The following is a 19,143-nucleotide window of genomic DNA, read 5'->3' as shown; positions in this document are numbered from 1 at the left end:
AGAAGCTCTTTAAACATGTCTCAGACCTGCCATTGCAGCCTATGTGCACAGTTTTAAACTACCATTTCAATCTATCAAAATTAACCTTTTGCTAGGCCCTGACCTTCATTTTTAATACATGTGTCACTCCTAGAGTAGGCCTTGAACAGCCAAGAGGGCAGGAAAGACTTTAAAAAGTAGGACATGTACTTTCAGGTTTTACATGTCCTGGTAGTGAAAAACTCCTTAAGTTGTTTTTCACTACTGCAGGGCTTTTGTCTCCCACAGGATAACATTTAAATTATCTTATTGCATTTAATAGGCTGTATCTTCAATTTGGGACCTGATGGACAGGTCAAGTGTGGTATCAAAAGAATCCTAGTTAAAAGCCCTCTCTAATGGTGAAGTTGGATGTTTAATCACAATTCTGAAAATGCCACTTTTAGGAAGATGACATTTTCCTATCCTAACCATTTGGTGTCTGCTACCTATAACCTGAGTCACATGATTAGGTGTAGTTGGCAGTTGGTCTTTGTGTATTGGTCCCAGACAGTGAGACAAAGGGAAGCTAGTTATTGGTAGGATGGATCACTCTGAGTTAATGAAGGGAAGGAGCTATCACCTACCACACTGCACATCACAAAGTTCCTGCCTGAGCACTCTCACAAAGGGATTCAACACTAGTCTATTGTGGCCTCAAACAAACTGGTGCCAGGACAGGGAAGAAGGAAATTCGAAACATCTCAGAGGGGTTGAGTCCTCTGGAATCTTCTTGACTTCAAAGTGGGCACCAGGTATAGATATCTGACCTCAGATACCTCATCTTCAGTACACTACTGAACCTATGGACTCTGACAAGAAGAGAGACTGCTATGCTGCTGAAAGGACTGCCAGTCTGTTGTACTTATGCTCTGAAACACTGCTGCCCTGCTGTGCTGACCTACTGCCCTCTTGGCTGGGTGAGAAGGACTGAACCTACATCTGTTGAACCCTAGACACCAGAGTGATTCCAAGGTCTACTTGACTGGCCTCCTGACTGGAGCCTTCCAACAACCTTGAACCCATCTCCTGGACTCTGCCCTCTGGGAGTTCTACCCTGCCAAATGAGCCTTTTCAGTCCAAGACCCCAGGAAGTGGGCCTGAAGGTGCTCTGTCAGCCTATCTGTGATTTCAGCAGAACCAACACATCTCTTCTGCTGTGTACCTGAACCTCAGCAGAGAAGACTCATTGCCCCGGCTGTGTGGATTGCCTCCAAAGCAAGTACTTTGCATCATTCCAGAAGCTGCGGCTGCACGATGTATCTTAGACACAGGTCTTCACATCGCAAGCCCCTTGTCGATGGCATCCTCTATGATGCAGGACCTCGCAAGGGGCTTCGCAGATCCTAGGAATCGTAGCTGAATGACACATCCTTGACGGGGGACTCCGCAATGCTCAACAACCAGGATTTAAGGTATTCTTGTTTAGTTTGCCTAAATTGGTCCCTGTAGCAGGCCTGTGCTCCATCATGGTCGGCCTGACCTTCTGACTTTGTCCCAGTGTAGCATGACTAATGAGCTACAGTTAGCACTTAGTGCTTTTTGGTGCTATTTTTCACTTAAACCTTTAACATTGCTAATCTCCTGTTCTGCTGATTGGAAATTTGTTGTTTTTGTCTTTATTTTTTCAAATTTGCCCTATTTTTCTAAATTGGCATGAGATTTTCATTGTTTCATGTGGCTTTCCCTAAGAACATTGTGTCTCACTGGACTCCAACTTTGTGTGCCTACATGAGTCTGTATGGAAGGAGTGTAAACTAACCTATATGGTCTCCACACCACAACTCTCCCCCCCCCGACCAAGGGGTTTGTTAAAAGATTCAACAAAGGGCTGAAGGGCATGATTATGGTCCTACCAGAACCCAAGAGGTGTTAGTGGGATGTCCTCTTGCGATGCCCTCTCTTTGTGTATTGCGAAGTGCCTCAGAAAGGAGCGGGCGGGGTTTGGTCTGCAGAAAGTGAATGTATTTGTACTGTGTTTAATTGCAAGTATAGTTCTTGGCAATTTCAAATGTATTTAGGGGCATATTTACATAGAAGTGGCACCTTGCCAAAATTGGCAGAGCCGCGCTTCATCACTTCTGCAATGCAGGGATGTGGCGTATTTGCTCAAATGTGGTGCATCCCAGTGTTTCCCCTCGCGCTGGCACTAAACGTAGCTGCCAACGTCAACACAGGCATCCTTGCACCATAGTGTCCCTTCCTGCACATAAACAATCAGTAATGGCAATTTGTTACTTCTATGTGTGCTGCAGAAGGCACCACGCATAGATGTAGCAAATCGTCATTACTGAATGATTGTTTATGTGCAGGAAGCAGAATGCAGCACACATTGAAAAAGCAAAAACGAGGAGAAATTAAAGTATTTCTCCTCATTGAGGAGAAATTAAAGTATTTCTCCTCATTGAACTTTGCTAACGCTATCCGTAGGGGGGTGTTAGTTTTTGACGCTGCTACAGACTTACCAATTCTTGTAAATCTGGGGCAGCATCAAGAGCAATGGGTGTTGCGGTGTAACTCCCACAGCAAAACCCATTGCACGCCCCTCTGCCTCAGTAAACTGCATCAGAGGGGCCCATATTTACAAGGCGGCATTAATCCACAAAAAATGGCTTAGCGCCACCTTGTAAATATGGCGTAGTGCATAGTGCCACCAGAACGTCACATGCTAGGGGCATGTAAATACGCCCTTTAGTATTTTATATCCAATGACACTAATAAACAAAGTGCAACACTAAATGAGTACGGAGAAGGAAAACAAAGGTTGAGTTCTGCCCTGACTGCAATCTCCCTTAAGTTATAAATATTTTTAGCTTAAACAATATGAATATCATCAAAGTTGCTTTATCTAACCAATTAGAAGTTAGTTTGTTCCATAGTCCATGCAATTCATTGTTTACATAAAAATATGTAAGAAGTGCAAAAAAGATAATTCCTTTTAATGTGATGATTTATTTATGTGTCCCTTTACTTGCACATTTTTAGGGGCTTCAGCATTTGCATAACCACAAAACGATTCATCGTGATGTAAAAGGGAATAACATCCTTTTGACTACAGAAGGAGGAGTAAAACTGGTGGATTTTGGTAGGATGCTCTTGGCTATATACATTGTTAACATGAAATGATGGTAATATCGTTTATCGAAAAACCTGCAATGAAAACAGAATATGAATTTAAAAAAATAATATTATAATATGTTTATATAGAATTTTGTGTGAAAACGTTAGTATGATTTTCCTATTAAAAATAGTTAAAAGTGATACTGTAGTGATGGAGCATATTCTGAGATATTTTCAAACCATTTTACACTGCTCATTTTCATCTTCTTAACTCTTAGATTACCATTTTCGAAACTGCCTTCCTCCGTCTTGTTGTGCATGAAGCGTAAGACCATTCTTCTCTATTAACTGTTTGCCTTACTCTCCAGCTGTTTAGATTTGAGGCCAACCTAAACTTGCGAACAACGTGTGTCACAAAGTATGATTTGTTATTTAATTTTTATTTAGAGGGGAGGAGACAGGATTACAGTCATTGGAAATAGGGATCCGAATATCAATAAGGTGTTGAGAAGGCAAAAAAATGAGCTGAACAGGTGAAACACACTTTTTTTTCAAAACCTTATGCAGTTACCTGATGCCTTGATAGAATGCTCTGAAATTTCCCGTGGAGGGGGATTTCTATATGGAAGAAACAATCCTAAACAAATTTCTGTTTAACTCGGCAGGCAGCAATTTAATTTTCAGACGTAAGATTCAAGGGGTCTTATCTGCTTACAGGTTATGGAGGTTTTAGCTTTTGCTGTCTACTGGGAGACCTACTTTTTTCCATAGAAGGTACCTACAGTAAGGTTTGAGTGAGCCCTTTGCTCATCAATGACTAGCTGTGTTCTCTATCTCAGTTCTCTGCTCTTGATTTAGTGGCTTTCCTGCCTCTTCTAGTGTGTGTGTCCCACCCAGCGGTATTTCGGTGTCAGTGTTCTGAAGGGATGGACTGTATCCTTACACAGCAGACTTAAGGGGACTCTTTTATTTTACAATGATCACTCACCGTTTCTTCTTCCTTGTCTACTAGCTCTGCTGTTAGCTTTGCCCTCCTACTTTGCATGAGTAAACATAGTCACAGAGCTCGAGACCAGACAGCTCTAACCTGATTTTCAACAAATAGACGTCTTTATGCAAAACTTGTTAAGCAAATAGCAAAATCCATCTTTAAAGTTTCAATCGTTTGGTATTCAGTCAACATGACATGTTCACAGTGTCTCCCAAAGCACATTTTTCCATCATTGCCTTCATTGTAGTGTAATGGGAAAGGCCACTAAGGGCTGTCTTCAAGTGTTCTTGATTCCTGGTTCCAAAGCAGTAATATAAGTGGCCATTGAAAGAACCGGAGGGCACTGTTAAAAAAACAATAGCTGCACTAGAAAAATGCTGTTGATTCTTTGCATAAATAGTGTTATGGCTTTCCTTTTTTACGTAACCTTTTTGCCTGCGACTAGCAGAAGCAAATTATTAACTAAGTTTATTTATTATCCTAAAATGTGTCAAGAACAACCCAGATCGTGCTAATAAATTGTTAAATCACAATTCCCAATTTTAATAATTTTACTAAACCCTAATCAGATGGTTGTAATCACATCTTTGGTGGTGTTATTTTATTGTACACACCACATTCTGAAAATGTCACTTTTTGTATATCTTGCATTTTAACCATTGGGACACCTGGAATATTATTTAGGATCTAATTTCATTTAATAGGTTAGCAACAATGACTATTCAATGAGACATGCTTGACTTCAGTGGACCTCACTTGAATTGAAAGAATGGAATATCATTGAGGTACAACAAAATGCTAAATATGAAATCATGCAGAGGTAAAAAGTTGTTTATGAACATATTAAAATAGGCAGCTCATATCCTCACCAGACACCAAGTAATGACTCTGAGTTCCCTAATGTATCTATTTGTAAAAAAAAAAAAAAGCACGTTCATCTTTAAAAGTTTCCTTGGAGCTGCTGACATTATTGATACCCTACTCTGTGGAAACTGGGGGTGCAGAAGATCCTAAATTTCTAAAACCGCCAAAATTCTTATGACGCATTACAATTGTTGACCTTGGAAATGAGCTGGTTAACTGAAACTGCAACTACTTAGAAATCAATTATTTTAATTTCTGTGACATTTCAATCTCAGGAGTCAATACTGAGAGTTGAGATTAATTTTTTTAAAGGTCTTAGTAATAATCAGTTTTAGATCTTTTTCTTAATTAATCAAACATAAGTTATGGAACCTAGCAAAAAGCGTGTCCCATAAATCTATCCTTGGTTTATATTTCTAAGTTAGGAAAGAACATTGAAGTTGAGTAGCTCCTAAAGAGCATTCAAGGCTCAGTATTAGAAATCATCTCATTTGTAGAGTATCAAGTAATGTAATATAACATAGCAAAAAGGAGCACGCGTCTGAGAGAGTCTGTCTAGCCAGTAAAGCTATTAGGACTCATAAAATGTAAATGTGCCAGCCTCTACAGAGAGAGAGAGAAATGATCTGAGGGTTCTCAAAGCCCTAATCTCTAAGGTTCCCACAGATCTATCCCTGTGACACTTTTATACAAAGTACAATGATACAAAATTTTAACAATTCTTCAGATAAGTTGTGCAACTTCCAATAAGAATGCAAGAACATCGTGAAACAGGAACAGTTTTAATCGAGATAGGAAATTTTAACAGAGTGCTCTAAATACACAATACAGTGTAGACATTTCAGCTACAGTATGACATAGCAATTCTTTCCAAGCTGCCTGGGTTTTTGAAAGAAAAAAACATTTGTTTAACTTTTAGGCATGATCACATTAAGCCATCTCCTTTTGCAAACATCTTCACACTAGAAGGTCTATTCATTAGCTTAGCCAGTTTAAGGTTCCAATGCAGGTCAAGCGGTTAAAATGAATAGAAAATATAGCCTTCATTGTTAACATGGTATGTTTGTGTCATGAGAGGTCATGCAAAACCTATGATAGAAACATTTCGGTTGAGTTGAAGCAGTTTGGAATTTGTTAACAGTAGCAAATCAAACTAGTGCTGATCATGCAGACATTAGAAAGGAAAATGCTTGTTTAAGAAGCAGCATTTAGTTAGGCCTTCCCAAAACTCATACAATATTATTAATTAAACAATTTTTTTTTTTATTAAAATCTCTCGCAAAACCATTTTACATAGTTTGAAAAGGTGAAATGTTGAGTGGACTGCCATTGACCAAATTATTAAACCAAGGCTTCTGGAGCTGGATGTATTAGAGACACTGAGGCCCCAGACTGACAACACATGAATCGCCCTAATGGGTGACAAAATGCACTGTATTCAATCATTCATTCTTTCAGTGTTTTATTTCTGTGTTGTCATTGAAGTTATATGGAATGTGGGAATGTTGACAGGGCATTGAATACCTCCAGTATAAGAAACCTAGCAATCCTGTACACATGCAAAATATACACAAGTAACAGACTGACATACAAAGACCCAACATTAAACCTAATTTCTCTGTAACTTGGACAACTATGAGAACCCCCCACCTATTGTGGTTATACTGGTTCAATGAAGGCAACATTTTACAACACTGCTTCATTTACCTTATGCCAGCATGGCAGCCAAGTAACTTATGTGCCTGGATGTGGTGTCCTGGTTACACTGCTTCTCTAATAGAATTTCGCCACTGCAACCTGTAACCCCAAAAAACAGTGCAAGTACCAACAGGCATGACTCACTCACAAGTAAGGGGCTCAACTCTGGTTAACCCTGATCAGGCCATTCAGGACAGGAGTATGCTAGTGGAACCAACTTTTAGTGAGAGAAGCTTCTGAAACCTGGTGACACCACTGGTATCACTGCTCAGTTTAATGTTTTAACAACAAACCGACCCACCAGACCAGTCCTCCATGGTCCCATCTAAGAAGTGGTAACTGGAAAATACAGGATCCCAACCAGCAAGGGAGATGATTTGGAAACAACCTTATGGTCTGTTTATGGGTGCTGCTCATCTTTAATGAGAACCAAGCATCACTGAGTCACATTATGATGAGATCTCTGCATTTGTGTCACTGTAATTTGCTTCTTCACACCTGGTCACAGTCCCTACTCAGTCCCTCTCAGAATCCACCCACATAGACCGGCAAGCACCATGTCCAGGCCTTCCTCGTCATGGTGCATTCAAGATACCGTGGTCAATGTCATATTGCAATTGCACACATGCATATAAAGGACACACAAGTAGTAGTAGAAAACAATTAAAACACCATAAAAAGGTGTAATATTTAAAAGATCTTTAATATTGATGGAGTTAGATTTTTGCCTGGACAAAGCTTCTGATGAAATAACAATCAATTCCTTCAACCAAAACGGCACATTTCCCCCAGAAGAAACTGGGAATGGTATATTACTTTGTCAACTGGCACTCTCATTACAGACACTTCTTTAACTGTCACTTTCCTTCCTGCCAGTCCAACTATTATCACTGATATTAATACCTCTACCTGTCACTCCCTTTACTCTCAGTTCCCAAACTGCCACTTTCACTAATCTTACTTTCCGGACTGTCAGTCACGGTACTGGTAATTCCCTTGCAGTCACTCTCATTCCTGCTGCTTCTCTTACTTTCTCCTCCATTGACATCACTCTTATTGATATAATTCCAGTCTGTATTGCTCCTACTAGTGTCACACCCTTTACTGTCACAAGCATTTACTTCTGATGCTGTCACTTTCATTATCATTTTGAATTTTGTCATTTGCATTGCTCTCAATCCCACATCTGTGACTTCACTTAATGCTAACCCCATACTATGCCTTCCACTACTTCCCCAACCACTACTGTTAAGCTTGTTTACATCTGTACCCTCTCAGACCCCATTCTGTCACTCCATTACTCTCACTGCCATTGCTGTCGCTGCAGTTATTTTCACTTCCCTTACTATTATATCCACCATTTTAACTGACACTTTTCTTCCTCTTACTTTAAATCCTGTTCCTCACATTATTATCAATAGCATTTGTCACTTGCATTGCTATCACTTACAGTGCTCTCACCCCATTTCTATCACTGCCTCTTCAGTTACTCCTATTGCTATCAGTCCTATTTCTGTAACTTCCATTTCTGTAACTACTATTACTGCAACTACTGCTACTGTCACTTTGGATAGTGTCCCTTCCCTTACTTCCTCTGTCCCTACTATAACTGCTGTTAATTTATCTTCCCTTGATTTCATATCCAGTATTGTTACATCCTTTACAGTCTGTTTGCTTTCACTCCAAATGAGGTAAACCCATTGCTGTGATTTCTTTACTGTCACTAAATTACTACCACTCTAGTTACTTATTACAGCCACTCCGATTTCTGTCACTCATATTGCTGTCCCTTAAATTAATGTAATTTGTCTTGCTGTCTCTTCCCTTACTGTCACTTCCTGTGCTGCCACTTTCCTTACCATTGCTTCCAAACTGCCAATTCCATTCCTGTCACTGACATTACTACTGCTCACAGGTGCCATTCCCCTGACTCTCATGTCCCTTATGGATGCTTCCTTTACTCTCATTTACCTTGCATTCACTTCCAGGACAGAGAATATGCTGGTGTTTAGGCAAAGGAGCGCAATGGACTTAAATAGACATACATTTAGGTTCTTCTCCGGGGGGGAGGGGGTGGCACCCTCCTCAGGGGGCTTTCACTGCTGATGTGTGCAAGGAGCAATGCACAGAGCATGATGCAAGTACACCAAAAGCTCCCCCAGTCAAAAGCATTGGCTAACACAAAATGCCTGCTTGCATGTGATAACTTTTGCAAAAAGCTTCCGTGGCAAAAGCTTGTGCTACACCTATGAGCTTCAAAAATGGTTCATCACACCTCTGTGGTGCATGTGTTTCCTTCTCTCTCCTCCATGTCCCTCCGTACCCCTTCCGGGCGTTCTCTTATCACTCTCCAGCCATGCACCCCAATGCTTCGTGTTGAACTGCACGTTTTTAATGTTTTTTTTTTCATTTATTTTTTACAAAGACCCATCAGCTGCTACGTTCTACTGGGCTGCTCAATTCCATTTATTTGCTCAGTGTGTATTTTGGTTTTCAGTTATTTACTTGTAATTTATTGTTCTAAATGGCTGTCCATTACAGTGCATGCACACACAGGCATCAAAAAGCACACAAGCACATGCATCATGAAGCATTTGTGTGTAATTGTACATGTATACACATCAACCACCATCTTAGAATGGGTTTTCTTTAATCGAAAACACATTACAATATTGTGGGATGTACATTAGCCTACATGCGCATGCATAATGACTCATGTATTTGTGTGCAAATGCCAATGAAAAAAACATTGGTTAAGGAAATAGCTTAGCTCTTTTAGCTGAGATATGGTGGATGGTGCAAATGGTTGTAGTTAGAGTATCATAGGTCGTTTCTATGCACTGCTAGGCAGACAAGACATGTGTTTAGAAGTGAGATATTCCATAACACTGTAGAGAATTAAAGGCAGTGATTGTTAACTGATATTAGTAATATGCATTGTGGCGAACCTGGCAATGCATTGTTAAATTTGCATATATGTGCAGAGTAAAGCAATAATGATGTCTTCATTTTCCAGTAAACATAACCACTGATGCTTTGTTAGACCATGTGGGCCCTTTACTTCCTTGTTAACAAGTAGTGGGGAATGATACTTTTGTGATAATTAAAACCAGTTTCTTTCAAATGTTCTAATTGTTTGCCTTAAATTATGTAATTTTTTCATTACGCCATTCATTTCCATTCACTTTATGTACTTTAACAGAAAAATATTTTTACTGATATTTTCCAAGTTGAAAAAATATTCTTCCTTTTCCCTATACTTTACTGTAGAGGGATCTCCTCTCCGAATGCAGAATCACTTTACAGTAAAGTACAGGGAAAGGGAAAAATCTCTATACTTTGCCTTTGTGAAATCTATTCCACTGGTAAAGGTATACTTTACTATAGGGGGTTCGCCACCCCCATGGCATAGATCTCAGTATGGTAAAATATAAGGGAAATATAAAAAGTTAATCAAACATAGAAAAAAATAGTAAAAATGTTTTGTTAAATATTAATGTAAATTATTTTAAATACTTATTTTAAATGTGGTATAAATAAACAAAATACTACAGCATTGTTAATTTTGAATTAAAAACGAAATTTAAATATTAATTTAAAAACTTTCTGTAGTTCAAATGAAAACAAATCTTACTAAAAGTAAAGTTATATATTTTATTGTGTATTAATAGTAACATCATTAATTACAAATAATTTAAAAATATTTTAATGAATACTACATTACATTTTATTTTCATAAAAGGTTATTCAAAGATAGTACAATTAAAAATGATTTTGATATTTTCTAACATTAAAATATATTTGTTTACTATTTTAACTGTTTTAATAATTTAATTAACATTAAAAGGTCCTTCCACCATTATTTATTATGGGAGGTTTGCAGTATCAGTATTTTGGTCATGTGTGGTAATATACTTCCACTGATCTTTCTTGCCAGTAATTACTTTGCACTTGTAAATTTGGCTACTTCTGTTTTTTCATGATGTTGGGGAATGGGTAAGGCTATACGTTGTAGCAACTTTGCATGCAGATTTTGTGGATAGCCCAAAGTAGTAAAGTTACTACAAATGTGTTGGTAAAGAAGGGACCCTGTAGCAACTGTGTTCCCTCCTTGCCAATGTAGTGGTCCCCACAAGCAATTTATATGTGGGTGGACCATACGTTTAATCATGGCAGAGACCACTCTACCTCCACCATTATTAACCCCTCTGACAGCCCTGTGGAAAAAGGGTCATTGAAGTCAAGCCTGTAATTCCACCCACCTGAATTAGATGTGCTGAATTAGATGTCAGTTTTCACTGCCAGCACCCCCAGGAATGTCTGGTGGTGAGGGGCAGCAAAAACTGCTAAATGCTCCCTTCACCATGGGAGAGGACTCACACAGCGAGGGAAGCCTTTTCTTTTTTATTTTCAGAAATAAAATCCTGCCTTGGGATTGTCTTTTTGAAAATTAAAAAGAAAACAGTTTGGTTCCAGGCTCAGTCACGTTAATAGAGCCCTGCACCAAACTGCAAATAGCATTGACAGGAACTGCCATGACATTGGTTCCTGCCAATACCTTATGACCATCAGCTTGGCAGCCATTTCTAGATTAGGAAGGCAGTATCTCTGTCAGGGTGATGGAGTAATTTACTCCATCGCCCTGGCAGAAAAACTGGACACCTGTTCACATTTAAATTAGGCCCTTTGTATTTGCATATCCCTCATAGTGATCTCCTTAATCTTCCCTTTTTACCACCCCTTTATTGTAGATATTCTTGCTAATCTAACCCCTTCCCTCTACTACTCTCAAGTTTACATTTAAGATGCAGAACTGTATGTATCTAGTCTTAGTATTGATGTATATTTACGACTTTACTTATGTTATTACATATATGATAATTGTTATGTGAAAAAGTACTACAAAGCACTACTATACGTACTCATGAATGCCTTTGTGGTGTAATAAGAATTTGAGCATAGTTTTAAGAATGAAATTCAGATAGATAATTCTATGGGCTGAAGTATCTGCTGTTGTAGATTTACTCATATGCCTGTGTAGGAATGTTTACCTAATATTGTCCACCACCTGCTTATGGAATAACAAAAGTGAGGCTCCAAAACAGCACGGATCAGTTTTCACTCAATGTGTTTATGTAGTGTAACCACCATGTAATGCGTTTGGGCTGTATTATCTGCCTTCTCACACAGAGCACCACTTTGCTACCTTCATTTATACTGTGAAGTATTACTCAAAGACATAGAAGAAATACTTTGCGTGGCTTTACACCTCTCGAATTTATCGTTATCAGTCCTACATGCTAGAAGTAGCACAAATTCAAATTAAATTGTACCCGTGTTTGCAAATAACAAAAGCATAATATTGCATGAATTACATATTGCACAAAAAATACATATTGGCAAAATAATGTCCACATAAGTAATTCAAAGTGACTTATAAATTAACTCAAACTGAATTAAAATAGTGCTTGATAAATGCAGAAGGAATGTAATCAACATGACTTGAACAAATTTGTTTGTAACAATGTATGCTTTCTACAATCTCAACTGCATCTAATTTTACTTTACATAAAGCCCAAGTGGGCTATATCTGACCATTCAAAACCAATGTTAAAACATGCTATAATTTGTCATGCAGACGTGAAGCCCCAGTGGGCGTTGTCTAATTGCACTCCTCTACAACAGCTATTGAGCACCAATTACCAGTTCATTATAGGGTAAAACATCTTAATGCAGACTTGGAGCACTCTACCCCTCCCCCATGCACTTAAGAGTTAATTCTTACATAATGGACCTTGAAATTCCAGAATTGATTGGCATGTACTATACAAAATCATCTACCCTAATGAGTAATTCAAGAAAATGTAGAAAATGATAAAAGGCAGTCCCTTCCACTAGTGATGCTTCATCAAGCTGTACCTAAATGCAACTCCAGGCACAGATTTATGCCTACTAATACAAATGTGCATTCTTACATGAGATGTGAACATACAACTTAAAGTGTGACCAAAACAATTAGTTACTTTAGGTGCATGTTTTAGGTATAAATCTACCAAATGTAGTTTTACTTGCATAGATGGAGAATTTCTGCCTATGCAGTTTAGAACTACAAATTTGAAAGATTAGTGAAATGGGTATCACCTGAGGAAAATACTAGACACCTGACAAGCATTATTACTGTGAGTAAATGAATAGAGCCCACACCCTGGACTCTGCACTTTTTACCTCGTGTGGCGAGATATTGTGGAGCCAGATATCAGCTAGGGTCATGTTGTGTCATGGCGTGGGTTTGTGTGTGGGGGCATGCAGTGTGTTATGTTGTCTTGCAATGATTGTTGAGTAGTGCTTGATGTGGGATCATTGATATGTTTTTAAAAAAAAGTAATTATTTACATATTTGTAATATTCAATAATCAGCACCTGTACGAGTTACATTTCTACAATGTGATCTGTATAGATGTATACAGTTTTTAGTCATATGACCATTTTGTAAATTAATTTTGATTTTGCTGTATTTATTGTTTGTAACATGTTTTCATTGATTTTATTTGGATGTATGCATGTCAACGTTATATACCATTTTTCCTTTTATTTCTTTTTTCGTGTTTATCTTTTTGCTGTTAGTGTTATTCCCTGTCTGATTTCTGTGCAAGGTATTTGTAGTACCTGAGAGCAGTCAGTGGTGTAGAGGAGTATATGTGTACAACTTATGTTAATTGCAACTAGCTTATCCTCTTGTAGGTGTCTTTTTTATATTTTCCTGTCGCACCCTTTGCTCCTTCTTAATGTTCTTTTTCTACCTCCAGCTTTGCCTTAGGTATTCCCCACTTTACAGCCACCTCCTCTTGCCACTCTCATATTGACACCTAAAATACAGAATTAGGTCTGCCCATTTCTATCTAAAAGCTATGTCTCTCCGATGAGCTCTAATAAAAGTGAAACATATGTTACAGGGATTGGTTTTAACTAAGTTGCGTTGGGTGAACAGGAGATAGTAGAACAGCATCACGTCTTCTAAGATGTGGTGCTGTTCTGCTCTCTGATTACTCAGGCACATTTTTCAGTCATGCACCAACACAAACAGCCATGCCCCATAGTGCAAAAGTGTGGTAAGCAAAATTTTTGTTCAGCACGGGGTCCCTTACAGTACAAAAACTATGATTTAAGGTGTTTCCCACTTAGTACGGTTGCTGCAAAATGCGGTACACAAACTCAAAGAAGGAAATCAAGGAGAAAACATTTCTCCTCTTTAAGCCTGTCTCAAGGAGACACATGATTTTAGCTCAAATTCCTGTCTTCAATTCCTTGTAGAAAGGGATTTTCATCCAAATCCATGGGTGGTTGCTTGGGAATGCCATGGAATGCCCTTTGATGCAAAGTAACGCAAGGCAGCGCATTGCCTTGCCTTGCAATGCAGATTTGCATTACTTCTGGTTACAAATCAACATAAATCGCAGTTTACATTGGATTGTAAATATCATCACTACACTTTGTGTCAGGTTTGCATTTAAAAGGTAGTGCAAACCCAAAGAAAATTGTTTGTAGATATGGTGTCTTATAGTTTTGTTTTGATCTGAATCTGGATTGTGCTTTCAATAATAGGTCATTGTTTTAAAATATGATCAGCTGCTGTCTGGAATTTTTTTCAATTGTTTTACTTAAGAAGGGTAATTTGATAACCTGCATGAACTTTTGGAGATTTTCCAGGTCAAGGTTTGGCTTCTTGTGTAAGCGAGTTTCTTGGTTGGACTTGAGTCCTCATAAAAGTGCTTACATATTTGAGTAGAAGAGGAGAGGTGTCATCTGCTCAGGTTTGGACAAGTGATGAAGTGTTCTTCAATGTCACTTGATTAATTGGTGGTTGTGATGATCTATCTGACTCATTCAGTGTGCAACTGTTGGAAGGAAAACCTTGTGTTAGCTGATCTAACTGGAGGATTTTTGGGAGAAGTCAGAGTCTCAGTTGATCTTTTCAATGTTCACTGAGAGAAATTTGAGGTTCCCACTTGATCAATTGATGATATTTAAGTTAAATGTTATGTTTGAAAGAGGATTTTTGGATGAATTGTTGTTTCACTGATTTAGGCTGTCACTTTGAGTTTGGCGGTCATGACACTGCCAAACTTGTGGTGCCGGTCACACCTCAATGGCTTTGGCAGTCTGACCGCCAAATTACAACTTTGGTGGTCAGACTACCAAAGGACCACCATCCCCGCTGGAAACATGGTTCATTATGGCAGTCGGGCTTGCAACCAGTCATGGCTTTTGTCAATCCATTTTGGTTTGCTCGGGTACAGGATTTTAGCTTAGCCTTGGCTTGCAGGCCTGTGCCCTGTTTACCCAGATAAACATGCTCTGTTTTACTATCCACCTTTTATTCATTTTTAAGAGTACTTGCAATTCTTGCAATTTATAAGAAATGTTTTTATGTTGTAATCAGTTGCCATTCCGTAAATGCGTCAATATCAGTAATATACGTATTGAATTGTCATCATGTCCCTCTGTTTCCCAGAATATGGACATGTCAGGCATTTTTGTTATGGTATTAAGGATCCAAGTTTGTTCACACAATTAGGTACAAACCCACGTCATGATGTCTGCACGAACAATAACATGGGCCTTATATAAACACTCTGTAAGACCAAGGTCATTAGAGGAGGTTCTACCCAGGATCTTCCATCTACAATGCACGTTGTTTTGCAGCAGACCTCAGCCTTTGTGTCTCTACATCGCTTGATTTGTGGACCAGAGGCTGAACTTTTCCGAGGTAACAGGGACAGGGGTGCTTCTCAAGGACATGGTTTGAGTAGATTAGGTTTATCATACCTTGCTCTCTTTAGGGTAGACAATACGCTTCTAGGGAGGAGTTTTTGTATTCCTGTTTATTTCCAAATGTTAGGATTATTCATATTCACATTGCTTATTTTCACAATCCTGATTTTGTCTCTTGTCATCATCCTAATCATTGCACCTCATGTATTTTACAGTATATTGCAGTCTTTTCAATAAATACATTGAAAACTTTCCTGCATCTTCTTCTTCACCTGTGTGTAAAGACTCATTTCTAACAAGAGAAAAGGGTAAAACTTGTTGCACCGTGAATCCCTGAGAGGATTTCAGAATCCATGTGCTAGGCTTCCAGAAATCATCTTTTCTGTTCATTATTTTTAGGTGAGGTGCTAGCTAGCCAAAAGAGTTGCACCCACAGTTGCCAACTGTTGTGGGAGTGACTCAGTCACTTACAATCAAAGGTGCTGCCACCCCTAATCCAGCAGTCTTGTAGAGATACAAGGGTCCTTACGAAATGGTTGATTACAACCCCTCTTTTTGCCAACCTTCTCATGGAGGGAAGCCCCACATGAAAAAGCTGGGGCCACATGGGGGCAACTGAACTACCCACAACCATGTTGTGGGCAGTTCAGGGCCTCCTTCTCCCCAGCACCCTTGGAATGCGCACTATCTGCTTTGCAGACAGTGTGCATTCCGAGGGTGCTGGAGGGTTAGGATACTGGCCTCCGCTTCCTTAAGGGAGCTGAGTCCAATATCCTAAGACTGTTCCCGCCTGGCAGGAACTTGTATTACAGTGTTTACACCGGTCAGCCGGGCGGGTACATTGTAATACGCTCGGGGGAAGCGATACTGCTATGGCGTTGGCCTCCTCATTGTGAGTTTGGCAGTCCCATTGTGGGACTGCCAAACTTGTAATGAGGCCCTTAGTATTTGAGATGGTTGCCTTTGTTTCATATGGGCTAGGCACTCTTTATATGAACTTGTTTTTCTCAAAATATTATCCGGTTCATTAGCTGTTGCCTTACCTGGTTAAGGTCCTTTGAGTATATGAGGTGTGTGGATGGATGCAATAATGTTGATGATTTTCGTAGTTGTCTCTATATAGAAATTTGTCAAAGTGTCACTTGTGTTAAGGATGTTGTTTTGTGTAATGGCTCTAAGTTCTGCTGCAAGAAAGCTTATCCATAGTTTGATACATTTGGGTTCAAATAGTAGGAAAGGGGGCCCTTCATTTGGTTGGATGGGTGTCTACCACAGTGAATAATGTCACAAACTTGTCAAGATCAAACACAGTTTCAACAATTTATGCCTGATATCAACCTCCTGATAGGTATGGCGCAGAGCAGACAGTTGTGACTTAGGGAAATGTGTAAGTTATTTAGCTGTAACAAAATACTTAAAAAGTCAAACAACAACACAATATAAATCCCACTACCAATTCAGAAAATTAAGAAAACCCTAATAAGTAACATGACACCAAGACAACATAAATCAAGTAAGAAGAACTGGCAATATGATTTTTAAAGGCTTAAGGCTAAAAGAGCCAAGAAAAAATCGCACTAGTCACTGTGTGCTGTTGGCTGGGACCTGGGACCTGGGTATGATTTGAGGCCTACTGCTGTGGAACGGGGAGCTTGGACAAATTAAGCGGGGTCATATTGGTTTAAGATTTTACCTTCTGACCTCGTCCCACAAAAGGAAGAAGAAATCGTCCTGAGTGGCAAGGTTGTAGGCTTTGTGTGCTGAAGTCCTCTCAAAGCCGAATTCCCCCTGGATAATTTACCACTTCGTTTTGGGAGAAATTTAAACTATGCTGGTGTAAATTCAAGATTTGTGTGTTACATTTGTTAAACAAAATTCCCAAACCTACACCATTATGCAGAGAAAATCTCCATTTGCAATAAAAATTGACTGTAACTGAATGGCAAACAGAAAGAGAGCAGCCATTGTGCGAGGCGCTTTTGTTTTGTTGCACCTCATATCATGTTGACAAAAGAATGCATTTTGTACTACAATAAAACACAAAATTAATGAGTTGCATTGTAAAGATATGTGTAGGTTCGCTGAAAATGTGCTTAATTACATGAAAGCAAATTACATGAATTTCACTCACTCCTAGTCCAGCAAAGTCCACACATCAGTGGATACTTAGGCGTGTTTGCCCATACATGATTTCTACCTTTGGACTGAGGGCCAGATTTATCCTTGGACTATGTTGCCCTTGCATCACACATGGTGTCACAAGGGCAACGCAATAATTAAATCCGATTTACCAAGCAATGCAAGACCATCTTGTTTGGCTTCTGTTGCTTTGTAAATCTGGAGTAATGCAAGGCAGCACAAGTTGCTGCCTTGCTTTACTCTGCCTTAGGAAAATGTTCCATGAGTGCAGTGTGGGTGTTTCCATGCATCCACCCATGGGTTTTGGCTCATTCCCATAATGACCAAGACTTGTAGACCTGGGAATGAGTCAAGGCCTTCCCGATACAAGCAAAACAAGAAGAAATATCTTTATTTCTCCTTGTTGTTTCCTCTTTCTAAGTGTGCTGCATTCTGAAGCACACATTGAAAGAAGTAACAGCCTCTAAGGATTATTTTGCTGGAAGAAGGTGTCCCTTTCTGCACAAAAACAATCCTCATTCCAATGCAGACACACGTTCACTGTGACGCAAGAGTGCCTGCTTTAGCTCTAGGCTGTACTGAGTGTGCCAGCACAAGGGGAGAGCAGGAATGCACAATATGTTGATAGATATGGAGAATTCCTGTCCTCCCCATTTGACACACTCACAAGTTGTCTTGCTTCATTGCGCTGCTTGAAAGTTTGATAAATCTAGGCCTTAGTCTTTTGTATGGAACTCAACATCCTCCAGCAGGTCTGTCACTGTAACCAGCAAATGTCTTTAGCAATGGGAGACCTTTGCCATGAAGTCTAGCTGATTCTTTGTAGATCTTTGAAATTTGAAATGTTCTAAGTCCCCACTTTTTGGGGTTCTGGAGCAACTCACTCCAGCAGAGGCCGTCAGTAGGGCCCAGTTTAGGTCCCATTACTACTGGTCACCTAGGAAGTTCAGGGAAAAGGCTGCTTTCAGTTTGTTGTGTCTCAGTAGCTACACATGGGATCAGCCAATTGAGCCTTGGAGTCCTCGTTTTAATACTGGGTACAAGAGGGAGCAGGTCCAAACCCTCAGGTCTCCACAAAGGTCTAAAACAACCAGCAAAGTCAAATTCTGTTCTTCAGATCTAGATAATGGTCTGATGAGCTAGGGGTGAGGTGCCACGTTTGTAGAGTTCACTAGCCAGTGGATGGGGTGACTCCTTAACCAATGAGGAAAATGTTCCCAAAGGCAAACCTTTTGACTTCTGCAGCTAATCCTATCTGCATTACTTTAAACTATCCCACAGTGCACTATTCTAATGCAAATGGAATGTGGTAGAGTCTTTATGCCCCTGAAGGGCATTTGTGTGCTGTCCAGGGATGTGTTTAGGGAAATGAGCGGGCCCCTCTTCCTCAGCTACACCAAACTTGTTTTGGGACCAGCTCCCACTCCCAGTGGGCTGGGTTCAAACTGACTCCAGAGGGGCTATGGAACAAAAATCATCTAATCCCTAGGTCTCCTTTTAAACATAACTATGAATGGGCAGGCCTCATGCTAGTCCTTTTCAGTTTAATGAAGTTCCTGGACCCTCCGCTGCTATGCTTCCTGAACTGACATCTGTCATAT

General features: G+C 39.5%; 1 protein-coding gene across 1 annotated transcript in view; it reads left to right on the top strand.

Annotated features, from left to right (window-relative positions):
* Positions 1-19,143, top strand: part of MYO3A (myosin IIIA) — a 1,274,985-nt gene that overhangs the window by 143,585 nt on the left and 1,112,257 nt on the right. Inside the window, exon 4 of the mRNA XM_069211361.1 lies at positions 3,004-3,103. Coding sequence (XP_069067462.1) covers positions 3,004-3,103 — 100 coding nt within the window. The remainder of the gene's footprint in view (positions 1-3,003; positions 3,104-19,143) is intronic.

Source organism: Pleurodeles waltl, chromosome 10 (assembly GCF_031143425.1).
Source record: "Pleurodeles waltl isolate 20211129_DDA chromosome 10, aPleWal1.hap1.20221129, whole genome shotgun sequence".
Taxonomy (NCBI): domain Eukaryota; kingdom Metazoa; phylum Chordata; class Amphibia; order Caudata; family Salamandridae; genus Pleurodeles; species Pleurodeles waltl.
Note: the sequence above shows the minus strand (reverse complement) of the source record. Positions and strands in the feature narration are given on the sequence as shown.